We start from the raw sequence: 17,684 nt of genomic DNA on the forward strand, positions 1-17,684 counted from the left end.
ATATTGATTTGGCATCATGAGCTGATAAAAATGTTTCATGACTATGCTGTGCATTGTCTCTCTACATTGGATCTGCTCTCTTCAAGTCAAGAAGAGAAACTAGTGTGCGATAAGTAGTGTAACTGCATCAATCCATATTCAGCTGTGCAGAGCTTGCTACCACACAAGATGTTATTGTTTGCATTTCCTAGTTAGAAGTGAGCTCATTAAGGGACTTTATTTTGGGGTCTGAATCCCCGTGAACTAGGGGGACAGTCTCCATGTGAGTAATATTGCTAATCCTCCTACATAATTGACTCAAGTGGTATGAAACCCATTCCTGGGCCTATGACAGATTGTTTGGATTGGAATGACAGGAGATACAAGTGGTAGCAAGTCGAATGGTTCTGGTCACTCTGTCCTCACATCATCTCCTTAACTGTGGTTTTTGAAAGTGAAGTGAGAAAGAGGAAGAAGGGACAGGGCTGCTTTGGCTACTAATAGCAGTATTATTGTTTTTATCAAACTGGCAACATAAGCATTTTTGCTGTGGACCAAGACATAGATGAGCTGACGTGCATTCTCAAGGTTGTATCAACAACACAGCAAAAAGTCTTTGAACAATCAGTAGTACAAAAATGAATGAAGGCTATAGAAATATATGGGAAGGGAGTGTGTGTTATAAGAGGTAGAAGGTTTATCACTAGATGCCAAATTGTCTATCAGAGGGGCAACCTGGAATATTTCCCATTTCATTTACCTTTTCTCTTTCTTCATCTCTTCTTCCCTTCTAGAAGCATTATTATTATTCTTCCTCCTCCTGAGACTGATCGCTAAAGTTCAGACTCTAGCAAAAATGCTGGAGATTTAAAGCTTCTGCTGTCACCAGTTCTGCTGCTCTAGCTGCTTATATTATTATACATAATATACCCCATCCTGCCAATTCTGTAGCTTTTGTTACTCTGCATTTTTCCTTGGTTTGTTCCATGGATGGAGAGAAAGAGGAAAGAGTGGTTGAATACAATATATTTTGACTATAAGAAGGGCCGGCCCCTGGGCTTCACATATCATTCACATTTGAATTGAAACAAAATATTTTTTTTTAAAATATCAGTTGCCATATTCTGACTAAACACCATTCCTAAGAGGTGGAACAGCTCTTTAAGGTGGGTGTTGAGTCAGAGCCTGCTACTCTTCTCTAGCAGTGAATCTCCACTGCTGGGGGATGTGCCACACCCAGTATGATGCAGACAGGTCAGCCTTCGCTCTACACTGAAGAAGAAATATGGAGGGACCTCCTGATGCCATACAGCATCATGTCACCTTTATGAAGAAGCCAAGGGACCCACCGCCTTCTCTCTCCATTCATACCTGAGTCGCATTCTCATTTTCATGAGAACAACGAGGCAGTCCCACTCTCCCGTCCTGTGCCGGTCTCACTTACAGCTTCACGAGGTGACTGGATGGCCTGGTCATCTGGTGCTGAAGGAAGCGGAAATTCCCTCTCTTGGGTTTTGCTGATCTCATTTAAAAGATGTTCCAGGATTAATGCTTTGGAACACTCAATGGTAGGGTGAGATGATCCTGGAGCATGGAATACTATAGTGGATTTTTAAAAAATCTTTTAGGACTTCTTTTGCTTTCCTGAACCTGACAGATTATTGTAGGAGTGCCACCCAACAGAATGGTCATGGTTAAATGAAGGGAAAACTACAAACAAGAGACTGTTCCCTTCTCATTATGTTTGAGACAGAGATTTGTCACAGACCATTATCCTGGGTAGTGAGATGAAGAAATCAACTTCACTTAGCAACAGCACAACAAAAAAAGTAAATATGTGAAGCTGAGATGACAGGGTGGTTGAGAGAACTGAAGGAACTTGCTGGGTCAACTCCCTGCTGCGTTGCACCATATGTAGCCAGCTGCACCTGTGGGAAGTGGATGTTCAGCTTTATCACTCCTGAATTGCACCCAATCTGCACTGCTGAGCTGTTTCATTATGCAAAAGTGTTGCTGGCTGGCTCTGAGAGATGAAGTGTAAAGTAAAAAAGGGTGTAGCTGAGAGCCAAAAGGAGGCACAGTTAACAAAAATCTATACTGAACTGAGTGATTCAGAGCCTGGGTAAAGCTGGTGTAAGTGGCTAATCTAAATCAAAGCAATCGCGAGGGGGGCTCTAATCACAAGTGCAAAACTGGACTTTGCTGACATCCCCTAGTGAGACATGTTCTTCTTCAAGCTCTCATCTCTGTAATTACTTCTTTTGTACAAGATTATTGCCTGTCACACAGACCATGGCTTGTTTGCCTGTGTGCAGTATTGGAGGACCGTGGATGCAGCATATGAAAGTCACATAAGACTTGTGCAGACAGCGGATGTGAATGAAGAGAAAAAGAGGCAATGGGAGTGAGCAAATTATTGGTTAGTAAATCAGTGTCCCTCCGCACCCAGCCAGTGCATGGCAATAGTGTGCAAGGGTCTTGCCAGGTGAATACCTGAGTGCTGCACTAACACATGCTTTAGGGAACTTCACAGTGCTGTGCCATGTGAGAGCTTTCTCATAGGTGCACTGTTTCTCTGCAGATTGCCCAGCAAGTGCTTTTGTAGCTGCTCTGCTCATTTTCACATACAGACAAATAGGATTCTTTCTGTCTTCATGTTCTCACCAAATTCCCTGAGCAGCAGTAACAGGATCATCAGTTCAAGGCTTACAAGAGCCCTGTGAGTGGCTGCAGCAGAGATGAGAGACTGAACAGGGGTGTGTATGGTTACTAGACTCATAGATTCTAGGACTGGAAGGGACCTCGAGAGGTCATCGAGTCCAGTTCCCTGCCCTCATGGCAGGACCAAATACTGTCTAGACCATCCGTAATAGATATTTATCTAACCTACTCTTAAATGTCTCCAGAGATGAAGATTCCACAACTTCCCTAGGCAATCTATTCCAGAGTTTAACTACTCTGACAGTTAGGAACTTTTTCCTAATGTCCAACCTAAATCTCCCTTGCTGCAGTTTAAGCCCATTGCTTCATGTTCTATCATTGGAGGCTAAGGTGAACAAGTTTTATCCCTCCTCCTGATGACACCCTTTTAGATACCTGAAAACTGCTATCATGTCCCCTCTCAGTCTTCTCTTTTCCAAACTAAACAAACCCAATTCCTTCAGCCTTCCTTCGTAGGTCATGTTCTCAAGACCTTTAATCATTCTTGTTGCTCTTCTCTGGACCCTCTCCAATTTCTCCACATCTTTCTTGAAATGCGGTGCCCAGAACTGGACACAATACTCCAGTTGAGGCCTAACCAGCACAGAGTAAAGCGGAAGAATGACTTCTCGTGTCTTGTTTACAACACACCTGTTAATGCATCCCAGAATCACGTCTGCTTTTTTTGCAACAGTATCACACTGTTGACTCATATTAAGCTTGTGGTCCACTATGACCCCTAGATCTCTTTCTACCATACTCCTTCCTAGACAGTCTCTTCCCATTCTGTATGTGTGAAACTGATTGTTCCTTCCTAAGTGGAGCACTTTGCATTTATCTTTATTGAACTTCATCCTGTTTACCTCAGACCATTTCTCCAATTTGTCCAGATCATTTTGAATTTTGACCCTGTCCTCCAAAGCAGTTGCAATCCCTCCCAGTTTGGTATAGTCCGCAAACTTAATAAGCGTACTTTCTATGCCAACATCTAAATCATTGATGAAGATATTGAACAGAGCCGGTCCCAAAACAGACCCCTGCGGGACCCCACTTGTTATACCTTTCCAGCAGGATTGGGAGCCATTAATAACTACTCTCTGAGTATGGTTATCCAGCCAGTTATGCACCCACCTTATAGTAGCCCCATCTAAATTGTACTTTCCTAGTTTATCTATAAGAATATCATGCGAGACCCTATCAAATGCCTTACTAAAGTCTAGGTATATCACATCCACCGCTTCTGTCTTATCCACAAGGCTCGTTATCCTGTCAAAGAATGCTATCAGATTAGTTTGACACGATTTGTTCTTTACAAATCCATGCTGGCTATTCCCTATCACCTTACCACCTTCCAAGTGTTTGCAGATTATTTCTTTAATTACTTGCTCCATTATCTTCCCTGGCACAGAAGTTAAACTAACTGGTCTGTAGTTTCCTGGGTTGTTTTTATTTCCCTTTTTATAGATGGGCACTATGTTTGCCCTTTTCCAGTCTTCTGGAATCTCCCCCGTCTCCCATGATTTCCCAAAGATAATAGCTAGAGGCTCAGATATCTCCTCTATTAACTCCTTGAGTATTCTAGGATGCATTTCATCAGGCCCTGGTGACTTGCAGGCATCTAACTTTTCTAAGTGATTTTTTACTTGCTCTTTTTTTATTTTCTCTTCTAAACCTACCCTCTTCCTGTAAGCATTCACTATATTGGACATTCCTTCAGACTTCTCAGTGAAGACCGAAACAAAGAAGTCATTAAGCATCTCTGCCATTTCCAAGTCTCCCGTTACTGTTTCCCCCTCCTCATTGAGCAGTGGGCCTACCCTGTCCTTGGTCTTCCTCTTGCTTCTAATGTATTGATAAAAAGTCTTCTTGTTTCCCTTTATTCCCATAGCTAGTTTCAGCTCATTTTGTGCCTTTGCCTTTCTAATCTTGCCTCTGCATTCCTGTGTTATTTGCCTATATTCGTCCTTTGTAATCTGACCTAGTTTCCATTTTTTATATGATGCCTTTTTATTTTGTAGGTCACACAAGATCTCGTGGTTAAGCCATGGTGGTCTTTTGCCACATTTTCTATCTTTCCTAACCATCGGAATAGCTTGCTTTTGGGCCCTTAATAGTGTCCCTTTGAAAAACTGCCAACTTTCCTCAGTTGTTTTTCCCCTCAGTCTTGATTCCCATGGGACCTTACCTATCAGCTCCCTGAGCTTACCAAAATCCACCTTCCTGAAATCCATTGTCTCTATTTTGCTGTACTCCCTTCTACCCTTCCTTAGAATTGCAAACTCTATGATTTCATGATCACTTTCACCCAAGCTTCCTTCTACTTTCAAATTCTCAACGAGTTCCTCCCTATTTGTTAAAATCAAGTCTAGAACAGCTTCCCCCCCAGTAGCTTTTTCAACTTTCGGAAATAAAAAGTTGTCTGCAATGCAGTCCAGGAACTTATTGGATAGTCTGTGCCCCGCGGTGTTATTTTCCCAACATATATCTGGATAGTTGAAGTCCTCCATCACCACCAAATCTTGGGCTTTGGATGATTTTGTTAGTTGTTTGAAAAAAGCCTCATCCACCTCTTCCACCTGATTAGGTGGCCTGTAGTAGACTCCCAGCATGACATCACCCATGTTTTTTACCCCTTTTAGCCTAACCCAGAGACTCTCAACACTTCCATCACCTATGTCCATCTCCACTTCAGTCCAAGTGTGTACATTTTTAATATATAAGGCAACACCTCCTCCCTTTTTCCCCCGTCTATCCTTCCTGAGCAAACTATACCCATCCACACCAACATTCCAGTCATGTGTATTATTCCACCAAGTTTAAGTAATGCCAACAATGTCATAGTTGTATTTATTTATTAGCACTTCCAGTTCTTCCTGCTTATTACCCATACTTCTTGCATTTGTATATAGGCATCTAAGATACTGGTTTGATCCTGCCTCCCAGCTTTGCCCTGACCCTCCTTTCTCTCTGCCATTATAGCCCACGCTCCCTCCTGTTTCCAACCCATCTCCCAGGTCTTGTTCCCCACTTACCTGTGGGGTTTGCTCACCTGTCCCCATCGAACCTAGTTTAAAGCCCTCCTTACTAGGTTAGCCAGTCTGTGTGCAAATAAGGCCTTTCCCCTTCTCGAAAAGTGAACGCCATCTCCGCCTAGCAGTCCTTCCTCGAATAGCATCCCGTGGTCGAGGAAGCCAAAGCCCTCCTGGCAACACCATCTTCGCAGCCAGGCGTTCACCTCCACGATGCATCTGTCTCTGCCCAGGCCCCTACCTTCGACAGGAAGAATCGAAGAGAATACTACCTGCGCTCCAAACTCCTTAACCCGTACTCCCAGAGCCCCGTAGTCACGCTTGATCTGCTCAGTGTCACACCTCACAATATCATTTGTGCCCACATGGATGAGTAGCATGGGGTAGTAGTCAGAAGGCTGGATAATCCTTGACAATGCCTCTGTAACATTTCGGATACGGGCCCCTGGCAGGCAGCATACCTCCCGGGATGAACGGTCAGGGTGACAGATGGGTATCTCCGTCCTCTTCAGCAGAGAGTCTCCAACCACAGACAGATGGGTGTCTCTGTCCCCCTCAGCAGAGACCCGTACCTTTGGCTCCAACCATTACCCAAAAGAGCTCCTGTGTGTATCTGTGCAGTTCTGATGTAAAAACTACTGGAGAGAATCAGGATGGTGTAACTAATTCAATTAGACTAGACTTCCTCATGAAACTGCAGCTGTAGTAGTTAGTTTATTACAAGCTGCCCAGAATCAAACCTATTGCATCTTTCATGCCAAGAAATGCTCCTAAGCAGTGCTAAATTACTAGGATGCTATTAGCTGGATGTTCTTTCTGAGCCTGCTTAATGATCCAAAGCCTAACATGTAGTGTATGAACTCCAGTTCTCAATGATCAGTTTCAAAGTTCAAAGCATGTTATCACGTGCAAACATGTACCATATACAATTAGTGTATCAATGAATCTTATGCCATTACAATGAAACATAATCTGGCCTTCACTATACAATAATCAAATATTAGACTTCAGTAGCAAAATGTAGTCTTTTTTTTTTTTTTTGGTTTGTTTCGTCATTTTCTTAGGTAAAATAAAGAAAATTGATTGCCATATAGATTTGCGATAACTCTAACATTAACAGTGACTGATAATAAATATTGGTCCAAATTCTGCCCTCAAACCCATAAAAGTGGTTTCAGCTAATGTTGCTAAATATTTATTAATAAAATTGTACTCAGTAGGTTTGAGTGAATATAATCAAAGGACAAATTTGGCTTGTTGGTTGGATATATTTCAATATGTCTTATCCTTCAGTTGTTTTAGGTTCTGATCTTTAAAGGAGCTCCATCCAAGCCCTGGGGTCTGACCGTGTAACATTCTTTGCAGGATTGGGCCCTTTGTTAGCAGTGACTAAAGTCTTTTTTATTTGATTATGCTTTACAGTTATTTTTTGTGTGTCAATAAACTGGTTCTAAATAAAATTATTTGTCATAACAGACTACTAACAAGTCTCCATTAATGCCTAAGTTTCAAAACAATACTATCAACTAATCAGTTAATTTGGTATTTTTCTATATATTACGTACCTTTATAGACTTACAATCTGCTTTAACAGCCTGCAGTGAACTAGAAACAGAGATCCAATAATATCTGAAATAAATTTCCCCACCTTGTACCCAAAGGTTGAAAGATCCCTAGATTCTAATAGACAAAGCCCTTAATCCTACATTTTTCTTTCCAAGCACCAGTCTGAAAAATGCAAACTGCAACATTAGCACTATGCTAGTGGCTTCCAAAATTTCTCCTCCAAACATCCTAAGAAAAGATTTACTCATTCTTTACTCATTTAGGATCATATATTGAATATTTGCCCTATGTAAAACTTCACTCTCTTACTTTTTTTAAAAAAAGTTTAGGTTCAAAAATTCTGGTGGAGTTAGAGGCTGTCTGAGGTGAGAATGTTTATAAGCTCTGTGATATTAACTGCAGCACTCAACCTCAGGTGACATAAAGCATGCAAAAAAGAACTTTCTGTCAGTTTTATTATTTCTAAAAAGGTTCCCCTTGAAGGAGAAGAGTGACCTTGCTCTGCTGAGCTGACATATGCCACTGAATTAATAGCTAAGCTTTGCTGTAGGGAAGCTTGCAGAAACATTACAACTCCAGTGGATGAGTTTGCTCTGAACATTAATCAGGTGAACCAAAATGATGCTCGAAACACTCATTTAAAAGTAATAAAAACTCTTCTTTTTTTTTAAACTTTCTTAGAATTAGCTTATTGTTGGTCATTACCTGTGGTCAAGGATATCACTGCAGTAAAACCTAGCAGATTGGTTTTAAAAGTTTCTTCACTCTTCTAAAACTGAGCAAGGTTGGAGGACAGTCGCCTCTGACAGTGATGACTTAGGGTTACTATTTAATACCAATTCCCACTGAAAGCTTTAGCTGATGGAATATTTTTCTCACAGCTTCCTTCACCATTAAACTATGTTTTGATAACAAGGGATGTAAAGGCCTGATTGTGTTCTCAGTAAAGTCACTGGAATTTTACTAGTGGCTGCACTGGGAGAAGGATCAAACCAATTTGTCCCGTGTGTGAGAGATGTATAAAGTGTGCAAGGAAGTAATTAGGGATAGCCTGCAAAGTGGGGGGAATAAGTTGCTCTGGCCCTCCACCACTCTTAAAAGCATCAAGAAATGATTTCACATATGTAGTATCATTCTGAGGCACAATTTACTCACCTCTTCCTGTTGTGTAGAGTTATATAGGTATTTAATGCCTCTATTCTCTAGGGGCTCAGTTCTAAAAACACTTAAGCGTGTGTGTGATTTTACTAACATGAGAAGTTGCATTGCACTTTGTTGGACCGGAGCCTAGATATGTTTTACATAAAACATTTTTTAAAAAGGAATCCCACTAGATAAATAAGTTTAGGGAGGGTTTAAAAATCAAACAAGCTGGTTCTTTTAATATGTGAGAATATTTGAATTGCTCTGGTTCTGAAAAAAAACACACAGGAAAGTAGGGAAGTTCATATTTAAGGATTAGGGACCAAAACCCAGATCCTCAAAGGTATTTTGGTGCCTAACTCCCAGTGGCTTCTAATTCCCAATGAGAATTAGACACCTAAATACCCTTTGAGGATCTGGGAACTTAGGCACCAATACCATCAAGGATCTGAGCCCAAATCTGAAGTTCTTACCAAGTGTTTAACCAGTCTTTGCTCAAGCAACATGCTCCTTGACCTCAGGAGACAATTTTGCAGAGGAAGGAGTTCAGGACCTGTCCCTTGATGTTTTTTGCACATATCTAAATGAAGGGCAAAAAGGGTGATATTGAGGTAGATTTTCCCATCATGGCAAGTCCTGAACTGTCAGTTTCACAGCTCCTGTGAGTTTGTCACACATCCTTAACCTTCCTTTAATGTCATTTTTCTTTCTATGCTTTTGTGTGCTATTCAGAATAGGTTTTAATGACACAGCAGAGAAATAATTGACAGAATTCCATAATTATTACAAATACGTGTGGGTGCATCCGTTTTTCTGGGTGGGAGCTATGTGGTGCTAAACACTTTTCAAAATCTGTGTGTAGGTGCTATTTAAAATTCAGGATCTATGTGTGCCTTTTTTAGAAAAAGAAAAGGCAGCCTGCCCTCCACCCCCCATTTGTAAATCATAGTTGTAAAAAGCCATGCTACTTCTGAGGTAAATGTTGCTACAACAAGGAGTGTTATCTGGCCTCACAGATGTGTTATAACTTATTTAATAGTAAATTTCACCTTGCAAAAAAAGTTTTAGTTTAGTCTTTCACAGGTCCCTGGCATTAGCATGTAGGAAGATGAGCCCCAATCCTGAAAGCTCTTATGCCCCTGCTTAACTTTAGAAACATAAGAAGCCCTGTTGAGTGAATGGAGTTGTTCACATGCATGTAGTAGTTGCAGGACCAAAGTCATAGATTGAGGCTCGGGTGCAACAAGTGGCTCTTTTAATGTCTCTCCTGCTACTCTTTGGCGCAAATGATATTAAAACACTGTGTGGTTTCATTATTAACCAATCTAAGTTATTAATCAGGATGCGTTTATTATGTTATTAACCAATTGTAGAATACTCAGTCATTTTGTTGTGAGAATATATATAAATATATAGTAAATGAAACAATAAATGTACACTACTGTGGCACTTTCAGGTAATGTTGATCGCTAGTTTGGCTCCTGAGCCACTGAGGTCTGAGTATCACTGGCATAGACTCTAAACAACTGAAAAATAAAGTTCTGACAACACTGCTGCCAGGTGCTACATGTTTCACTGTACATTTTGGTGAAGGGTCTAGAGGTTTATGTTGGTGTTACATAGACATGGTAATATAACAGCTGTTCAACATTTGCCATGTTTGCTGAGCTGTAGAAGTGTTAAATATAATTGATACACTACTTTATACAGGTGTTTATTTTCTAGTGATTTTTCCATCTTTAAAGTTACTGTTTGCCCCGATGTTTCACAGTGACAGCTTTGATGAACAACCTCTTTGTCTTTCTTCCCCTCAGCCTACCACCTCCATGCGATCACTGAATACCAGAGCATACTGACAGAGTCTTACAGAGTAATTTTTAAACCAGTTAAAATGCCATTTTAGTAGCTTGCTCCATCTGAGTTAGTGAGAACAAGCTGTGCCATTTTTGTTGCTTTGCCTGGTAAGATATAAGATTTAACCATGTTTTGTTTTTTTCAAATGGACTAGAAAGTTATATTAATAGTCAGATATTCTATATATGTAACTAATGTGTAAATGGGCCAAATCCTGTGAAGTATGGTGGGCCTTACATCTCCTCTCTTAGCTCTTCATTATACTTCTGATTGTTTCTGAATCAGATGTTCAAATTCTTATACTTTATACAGAAGTGAGAAACTTCTTCATACAGAACATCCCTAAATTTAAAATATGATAGCTTGCTATCAGGCCAGTTAAAAGATCATTTCCTGTGATCTATTAAAGAATTAAGATGGGCTGGCTAATAGTTATCTCTAGCTCTGTTTCATCTCCATAGTGACTGACATTGGATCCCTTGTTCTGAGGGACTAGAAGTATCATGGAATGGATGTATTCAGCCCCACCCTATGTAGGTGAACTTTGCCCAGCTCTACTTATCTCCATTGATCAAGCAGACATATTCTATCATCTTCCTGTGGCTTCTTTCCCTGCAGTGAGGAAAGAGCAGAGACAGTCTAGAAACACATTACAAAGGAATAATCCTTAGTGGGGGGATGAAGAGAAAAAGAACGGAAAGAAAATATTGGGCCAGATCCTCAACTGATGTAAATCAGTGTAGTTTCCTTGAAATCACAAATCATGCTGATTTCTACAAGCTGAGGATCTGGTCCCATTATCAGAAGTACGAACAGCCTGTTAAAGACCTGCAACAGTTACCTTAAGCAATTTATAGCTATACAGTATAAATTGTAGACAGGGGACAAGTGAAAACTGGAGCTGAAATGAGTGGAGGATTTTCAAACAAGGCAACATTTACCCCGTGCAGACAGCCAGCATGAAGCCTCTGTACCACTTACCTTCCACTTAAACACTATATTGAATGGGACTTTGGTGATGCACAGCTTTGTGTTGGCATTCTTTACTAGAGGCCACTACTCAGCAGGTAGAAATTGTGAATGTCTGTTGGAGATATGATCAGGCTAAATGTCATCCATAACTAATATTTACTAAGGCAACCACCGTCACTTGTGGCACATAGGCTAACTTTTCAGATACAGAAGCCTCTGACTAATTTGTCAATAAGAAGTACCTGTCTTGTACTCTAATTAGGAAATACATAGTTTATAGTAGGAAGACAAAGTATCCCATAGATTTTAGTGTCTGTTGTTTTCCATTTATACACCAAACATTTTGGTTTGTTTTCTATTCTTTGCCCTTCTTTTAAACTTCATTGAAGATTTTAAGAATAACTTGCAGACAAGTAAAAATGTGATCAAAATAAAAATAAATGTGTCTTTTCACCTCTTTAAAAGGGTTATTTAAAGAATCCCAAATTTCTGGGAATGAAAGAAGCAGCAGAATATAGAAGAGTCATTAAAAACAATTTGATAAGTTTGCCTTTTTGCTTTGTATTTATTGGATACTAGAGCACAAATGGAATGCAAGCCAGCAATGTTCCTTTACTGAATCTAAATAAATGATACAGTCCTTCTGCGGGAAAAATAAGGGTGTTGTTTTTCACATGCCTGAATTAGATTTCATTGTGCAAATTCACATTTGCTTAATGCACCCATCAGTAACTCTTGTGTGAATCCAGCCAGCAAAATCACTTAGTTTATAAGATACTGGTATCAAAAATCAATGACATATTTTCATCTAGTAGATTTGCATTTGCTTTAAGATCTTCCCTTAACCTGGAAATGAGGCCTACAGATTATGACTCTGCCTTCACAAAATGAGTGTTCCCTGAAACTAATGCGGTGACTGACAATACCAAAAGTAATAGCCTTGTTCCCCTCTAAGCCCAGGGCTCCTAAATCTGCTTTTCTTTATCGGTATAATGGAGTTGAATACATTTTTAAAGGTGGTAGCTATTGATTACTTAATGGAAAAAGTTAGTATGGGAGAATTGCTGAAGCAGCCTTATTTAGAGCTCTTCTGTGCAACAAGACCATTATCTGGAATGGTGGAAATATTTAATAGCTTCGAAACAACACTGAAGTATACTACAAAATAGCCCAAGGCATCTGTCCAGATAGGATATAAGGTTGTTTCAAGGCTTTAAAAAGAATAACTGATTTCCCTGTGCTCAAGTTCTTTATGAATAAGAGCAACAATAAACCCTTTCCCTCTGTTCTTTTTTAGACTATCTGAAGCATATCAGCACTTTAATATACTATTATTCCTAGTAGGCAGCTTGAAATGATGGAATGCTACAGAAAGGTCACTGTATGTTTAGAGATCACTGCATGAGAATGTTTTATATTTTCCCAATATTGTTATGATTCCCAGCCTCCCTCTTTCCATCCCTCCCACTCTGCTGAGGGGCATATTTGGCAAAGCTGACAAGTCAGTGAAAGGTGTTAATCCTGTCTAATAGACCCATAATCCTTGGGGCTATGTTTTATATCATACTATTGAGCTAACTCCTTGTCATATGCCAAGATATTGTTGATCTAGTAAATATAGAAGTTATTTCTGGGAGCTTTAAATAAAATTAAACTGCACAGACTAAATTGTCCTTTAACCAATTCTTAGTCATTTTCTCCAACAGATTTTCTGATGGATTACAACCAATTAAGATACACCATAAATAAAAAATAAATACTTTTTAAAAATGACTAAGTCAGCATTTGAGTTAATGAATACATACAAATATATTTCATGTAATAATTTTGTAAACCAAGCTAATGCCAAAACAATCAAAAAGAAAGAAACAAAAATAACATAAACAAGATATCAGGCTAGAAGATTCAACAAATATATGCCACAGAATGCCTTCTCGAGACTAGAACCCTATTAAAAACCAAAGATCAGTGAGAGACCAATCTCACATTACTGAGAGAAGTCACTCTGGCTGTAAACTTGTCACTAAAACAATATTTTGGTGAAAAAAAAACTTTTCTGAAAATTTTCCCCAAAACATAGATTGTTTTCTGACCAGCTCCAATAAGAAGTAGTTTGTATGTGTTTGGGGAAGAGAGGATTGGGCTATTAGGGAATTTTTAAGCTGAATTGTGTAAAAGGTGATCCTGAATATTCTTTTTCTTTAGAAGAAAATGGAGATTTTAAGACCTGCTATTTTTCTGTGGTTTTCCACTGTCACCTCTCTCCCCTCTCCTCGTCAACTATTTTTAGTTTAAAAGTGACTGTGTGAGAGAGAGAGAGATAAGGGAACTAAAATGGATAGTGACCCTGTGATTTATGAGCAGGGACAGAATAAGATGGGGTCTTTCCTAGATGGAAATACCCAGGGGAGATATATGTGTACACAGGATAGTTGGTATCATTTTGATGAGCACCATCCTTAAGATCACAGTTGCTGACGCTGAATGTCAACTTGTCACCCTGTACAACAGTCAGAAGTATGACAGTTTTACTGATGAGGCTCTTAGAGGACTAACTATACCCAGAAAAGGACAATATACAAATACATAGCAGTAAACTGCAGCTTATTAATTATGGGTAGAAAAAGATACAGATCTGTATCATCACTCAGAAAATTACCATAAGGTTAAATTGTTACTCAGATCTCAACTCTATCAGAATTGAATGCCATAAGAGCTTCAGATCCCCTGCTTTTAAGAATACTTCATGAAAGGACATGAGTGGTGTTCAGATAACACATAAATGGGATGATATAAGAACATACGCAGCGAGGGTTAGTTCATAAGTCTAGTTCTCGGAAAGCACCCACCACTGTAGTACATGATACCTCACAAACACCTGAATTTATCCTTATGGTAGCATTATTCACATTTTATAAATCAAGCACTGTGGCATGACAAGAATAAGGATGGTATTTTCAAAAGCCCTTTTCAAAGGGATGGTATTTTCAAATTCTTCTCCTACTGAAGTAAATGAGAGTTTTCCCTTTAAACTTCATGTAAACTGAGTTATACCATTGTGGAACATTTTTGGAAAAAACACCTGAAGGAGCTTACCCAAGGTGACAAAAGGAGTTTGTGCCAGACCTAAATATTGAACACTGGGTTTCTGAATCCCAGTCCAGTGCCTTAATCACTCTTCCTTTTGCTTACACGCCACTCAAGGGAAACCTCAATCACTACTGAAGCGTCCTCCTCAAAACTGCAATATATTCAGATATATATTTGATGGAGAAGCCTTGGAAGCTCATGAGACTTCAGTAGGCTGGTGGACAAGAGAGAGGGCTGGAGAGACCTGTTATGGTTGATGGGAGGGAAGTATGACAGGCATTTTAAATACCTGAGGCACAAGGAAGAAGAGAAGGACTGTTAGAATCACCAGATGGAAAGAAAAAGAGAGAATAAGAAATCTATTAGGCAGGCTGAAGCAGTGGCGGCTCCAGGCACCAGTGCACCAAGTGCGTGCCTGGGGCAGCAAGCCACAGGGGACGGCGTGCCAGTCACCGTGAGGGCGGCAGTCAGACTGCCTTCGGTAGCATGCCTGCAGGAGTTCCACTGCTCCCACAGTTTCGGCGGCAATTCGGAGGCAGGTGCGCCAAAGGCGCAGGACCGGCGGTCCTCCTGCAGGCATGCCACCGAAAGCCACCTAACTGCCATGCTTGGGGTGGCAAAATACATAGAGCCGCCTCTGGGCTGAAGTCACAGTGAGGGAGGAATGGACAAATGAATATGAGCAGTTCTTTAACCTAGAAGTTTTAAGACGTAGTTTCTGGAGCAGAATTCCAAAATATACAGTTTATGCAGTTTGATATTTACTATTAAGTTTAGTGTATTTCCCTTCCAAATTATGCAAGTGGAAGGGTTTGGATACCCAGATACCTAATGAGAATGGCACACAAAGTATAAAAATAAAATAAAACAAACAATAAACTTGTGAGTATATTACAGGTCATTTTCTTTATCTTATATGTAAGAGTAGAAATTAGAAGGGAGCAGCTCTTGGCCTAGTTTTGAAGAACTGTGAAAAACCTAAACTGATCCCTTAAAAGATACTGTTATAAGTGTAGAAACTCTGGCAGTTGATTTATTAGGTTCAGATTGTCAAAAGGAGCTTCTAACTTGGGTGTTTCAATTTTTGGATGATAAACATTAGATTGCAACCGGACCAGATTATCCTGTGTGCTCAGTACACTTTGGCCGATCAGGCAATGCAAAGTGAAAGGATTCTGCCTAGAAATGGACAAAAGATCATTCTCTTGTGGAGGGGAACTCCCCTCTGCTGTAAAGCTGACATAGTCTTCAATACTAACTCCTATGTCGGCCTTATCCTCAGCGTTGAATGTGTGTGGCAGCGATAAGGGGGCATGGTAGAGGCAAAGCAGAGCTTTGATATGCCAGTTTTCCACACTTGTGCCGGTGGTACAAATAAGTGCAGCCCCCTTGGCTGCTGCAATGCCATGGCTAGGCAATACAGGCTTAGGGAGCTGCAACCAGCTCCCTGATATCAACTCGTCCCTGCACCGAACAGAGCTCAAAGCTCTGGCACAGGAGGGAAGTGAGTCTGTGTGTGTTTAAAAATTGGGCACCTAAATTAGAGACAGTTTTTAAAAAATGTGGCACTTACTGATTACTCTGTTTGTTTCACTTGGTTTCATAATGTTCCCACACAGAAATGAGCTTAAAGTTCTTTATTCAGAACTCTCTCTTAAGGACCAATTCAATTCCCAGTGAGAGGTTTTCCACTGCCTCCAGTGGGAACTGAATCTAGCCCAAACTAAAGCACCTTAAACAGTCTTCAGCTGCAGTTCACAGTAGGAAGGATAAACTGTATAAAGTTAATTGAACAGCTACAGTAATAGAACTGGTGTCCTCCAAAGCACCTACATTGTTTAATACTAAATGTAAATGGCCTGATTGTGAACTCCCTTACCACCAGTGCAAACGATAACTCACTGAAGTCAATGTAAACTATGGATAGGAAACTAGTGTACATGAGCTCCTATAATCATATGCATAATCTAATTCCATGCATTGTTAAAAATGTCTTTGATTCAGATTGCTTTGTCTCCAGATACACACTCATACTTTGTCCCTATAAGCACCTCTAAGGTTGTGTCTGTCTCTACTTGAAAATAGCATGTTATGTTCCATTCATAGGCAAAGAAGTTTTAACATAAGAGATACAATTTGTATTTGTCTCAATAATGAAAAAGAATATTGGCAATGAGCTCAATTTTGTTTGTTTATTTTGTCTTACAGCGCACAAGTAGTTTTGGAAATTTTGACCGTTTTAGGCACCATTCAGTATCAAAGCCAGATGATTCAGCTGAGGTTTGTATGTTGCAATAATCTACTTCTGTGACTGTTGGGGAAATGGTAGGGTTCAGTGGTGTAAAACAGGATTGGTGCGCACTTGCTCACGTGCGTGCTCCTGTTGAAATCAATGGGAACTCCTTGCGTGACCAAGTGCTTAGCAACCAGAGTAAGGTTTGCACAATCAAGCCCTTAATATTGGCGTAGTGCAAAGGACAGGGTCATTTCTGTTTTAAAAAAAGAAAGGGCAGCAAGAACTCAAGAAAACCTACACTTCAGAGGGCTGCTTCCACAATAGTGACCTTATGATAGCCTCCTGGAGATGTAGCTTTCTGTCTTCAAGTGTGTTAAGTAAATTCCCACCACTCTCACTTGGATCAGGGACCATAAATAAGGTGAGCATCCATTTGTACCACATTTTCTATATCCCATTTGTGAGTACTTAAGCAAAGTGCAAGCCTGTTGTGTACATATAATTCCCCAGACAGTTCTAAAGCTAGAAGACCTGCTAATAATAACTTGCATGCATCTTACCTGAATGCAAAATATCTCTCTTTAGTCTCTCATTCCATTACATCTGATTTTATTTTGATGAGTAATAATAGTTTGGGGGTTTTTTTAATTTCAAATTAGGTATGTGAAGTGGAGACTGTAAGTGACATTGGAGATCCAGGACAAAATAAAATGGCAGGTAATGGAGGAAGCCTGGGAAAGAAGATGCGGGCCATTTCCCTAACCATGAAGAAAAAGATGGGTAAAAAGTACATCAAGGCACTCTCTGAGGACATGGTAAATATGGTTAAAAAAATCTTTGGATTTGTATGATCAATTACATTAGAAATTTTGTGTGTGTTTGTCTCATTGTTTTTCGGTAGCACATTACAGACTAGCATTGATGTACCAGAGTTCAGGTGTATATAACTTAGTGACACATATTGAATTAAAACAGGAGTTACCTCAATTATATATCAGTTCTTTCCCTCCCCGTCTTTCCTCCCCTGTGTACGCATATTGTGTCTCTCTCACACACGCACGTGCACAATTTCACCCTCCTGGGGTCCAGGATAGAGAAGAGTTTTATACCATTGG

The 17,684-nt window shown here is 40.0% G+C and overlaps 1 protein-coding gene across 2 annotated transcripts in view; it reads left to right on the forward strand.

The window, feature by feature from the left end:
• SAMSN1 (SAM domain, SH3 domain and nuclear localization signals 1) overlaps window positions 1–17,684 on the forward strand; it is an 88,748-nt gene that overhangs the window by 54,809 nt on the left and 16,255 nt on the right. For both annotated transcript variants that reach the window (XM_030579976.1, XM_030579982.1), the window contains 2 exons: window positions 16,542–16,613; window positions 17,229–17,384. In XM_030579976.1, the coding sequence (XP_030435836.1) occupies window positions 16,542–16,613; window positions 17,229–17,384 (228 nt within the window). The remainder of the gene's footprint in view (window positions 1–16,541; window positions 16,614–17,228; window positions 17,385–17,684) is intronic.

Source organism: Gopherus evgoodei, chromosome 1, assembly GCF_007399415.2.
Source record: "Gopherus evgoodei ecotype Sinaloan lineage chromosome 1, rGopEvg1_v1.p, whole genome shotgun sequence".
Classification (NCBI taxonomy): domain Eukaryota; kingdom Metazoa; phylum Chordata; order Testudines; family Testudinidae; genus Gopherus; species Gopherus evgoodei.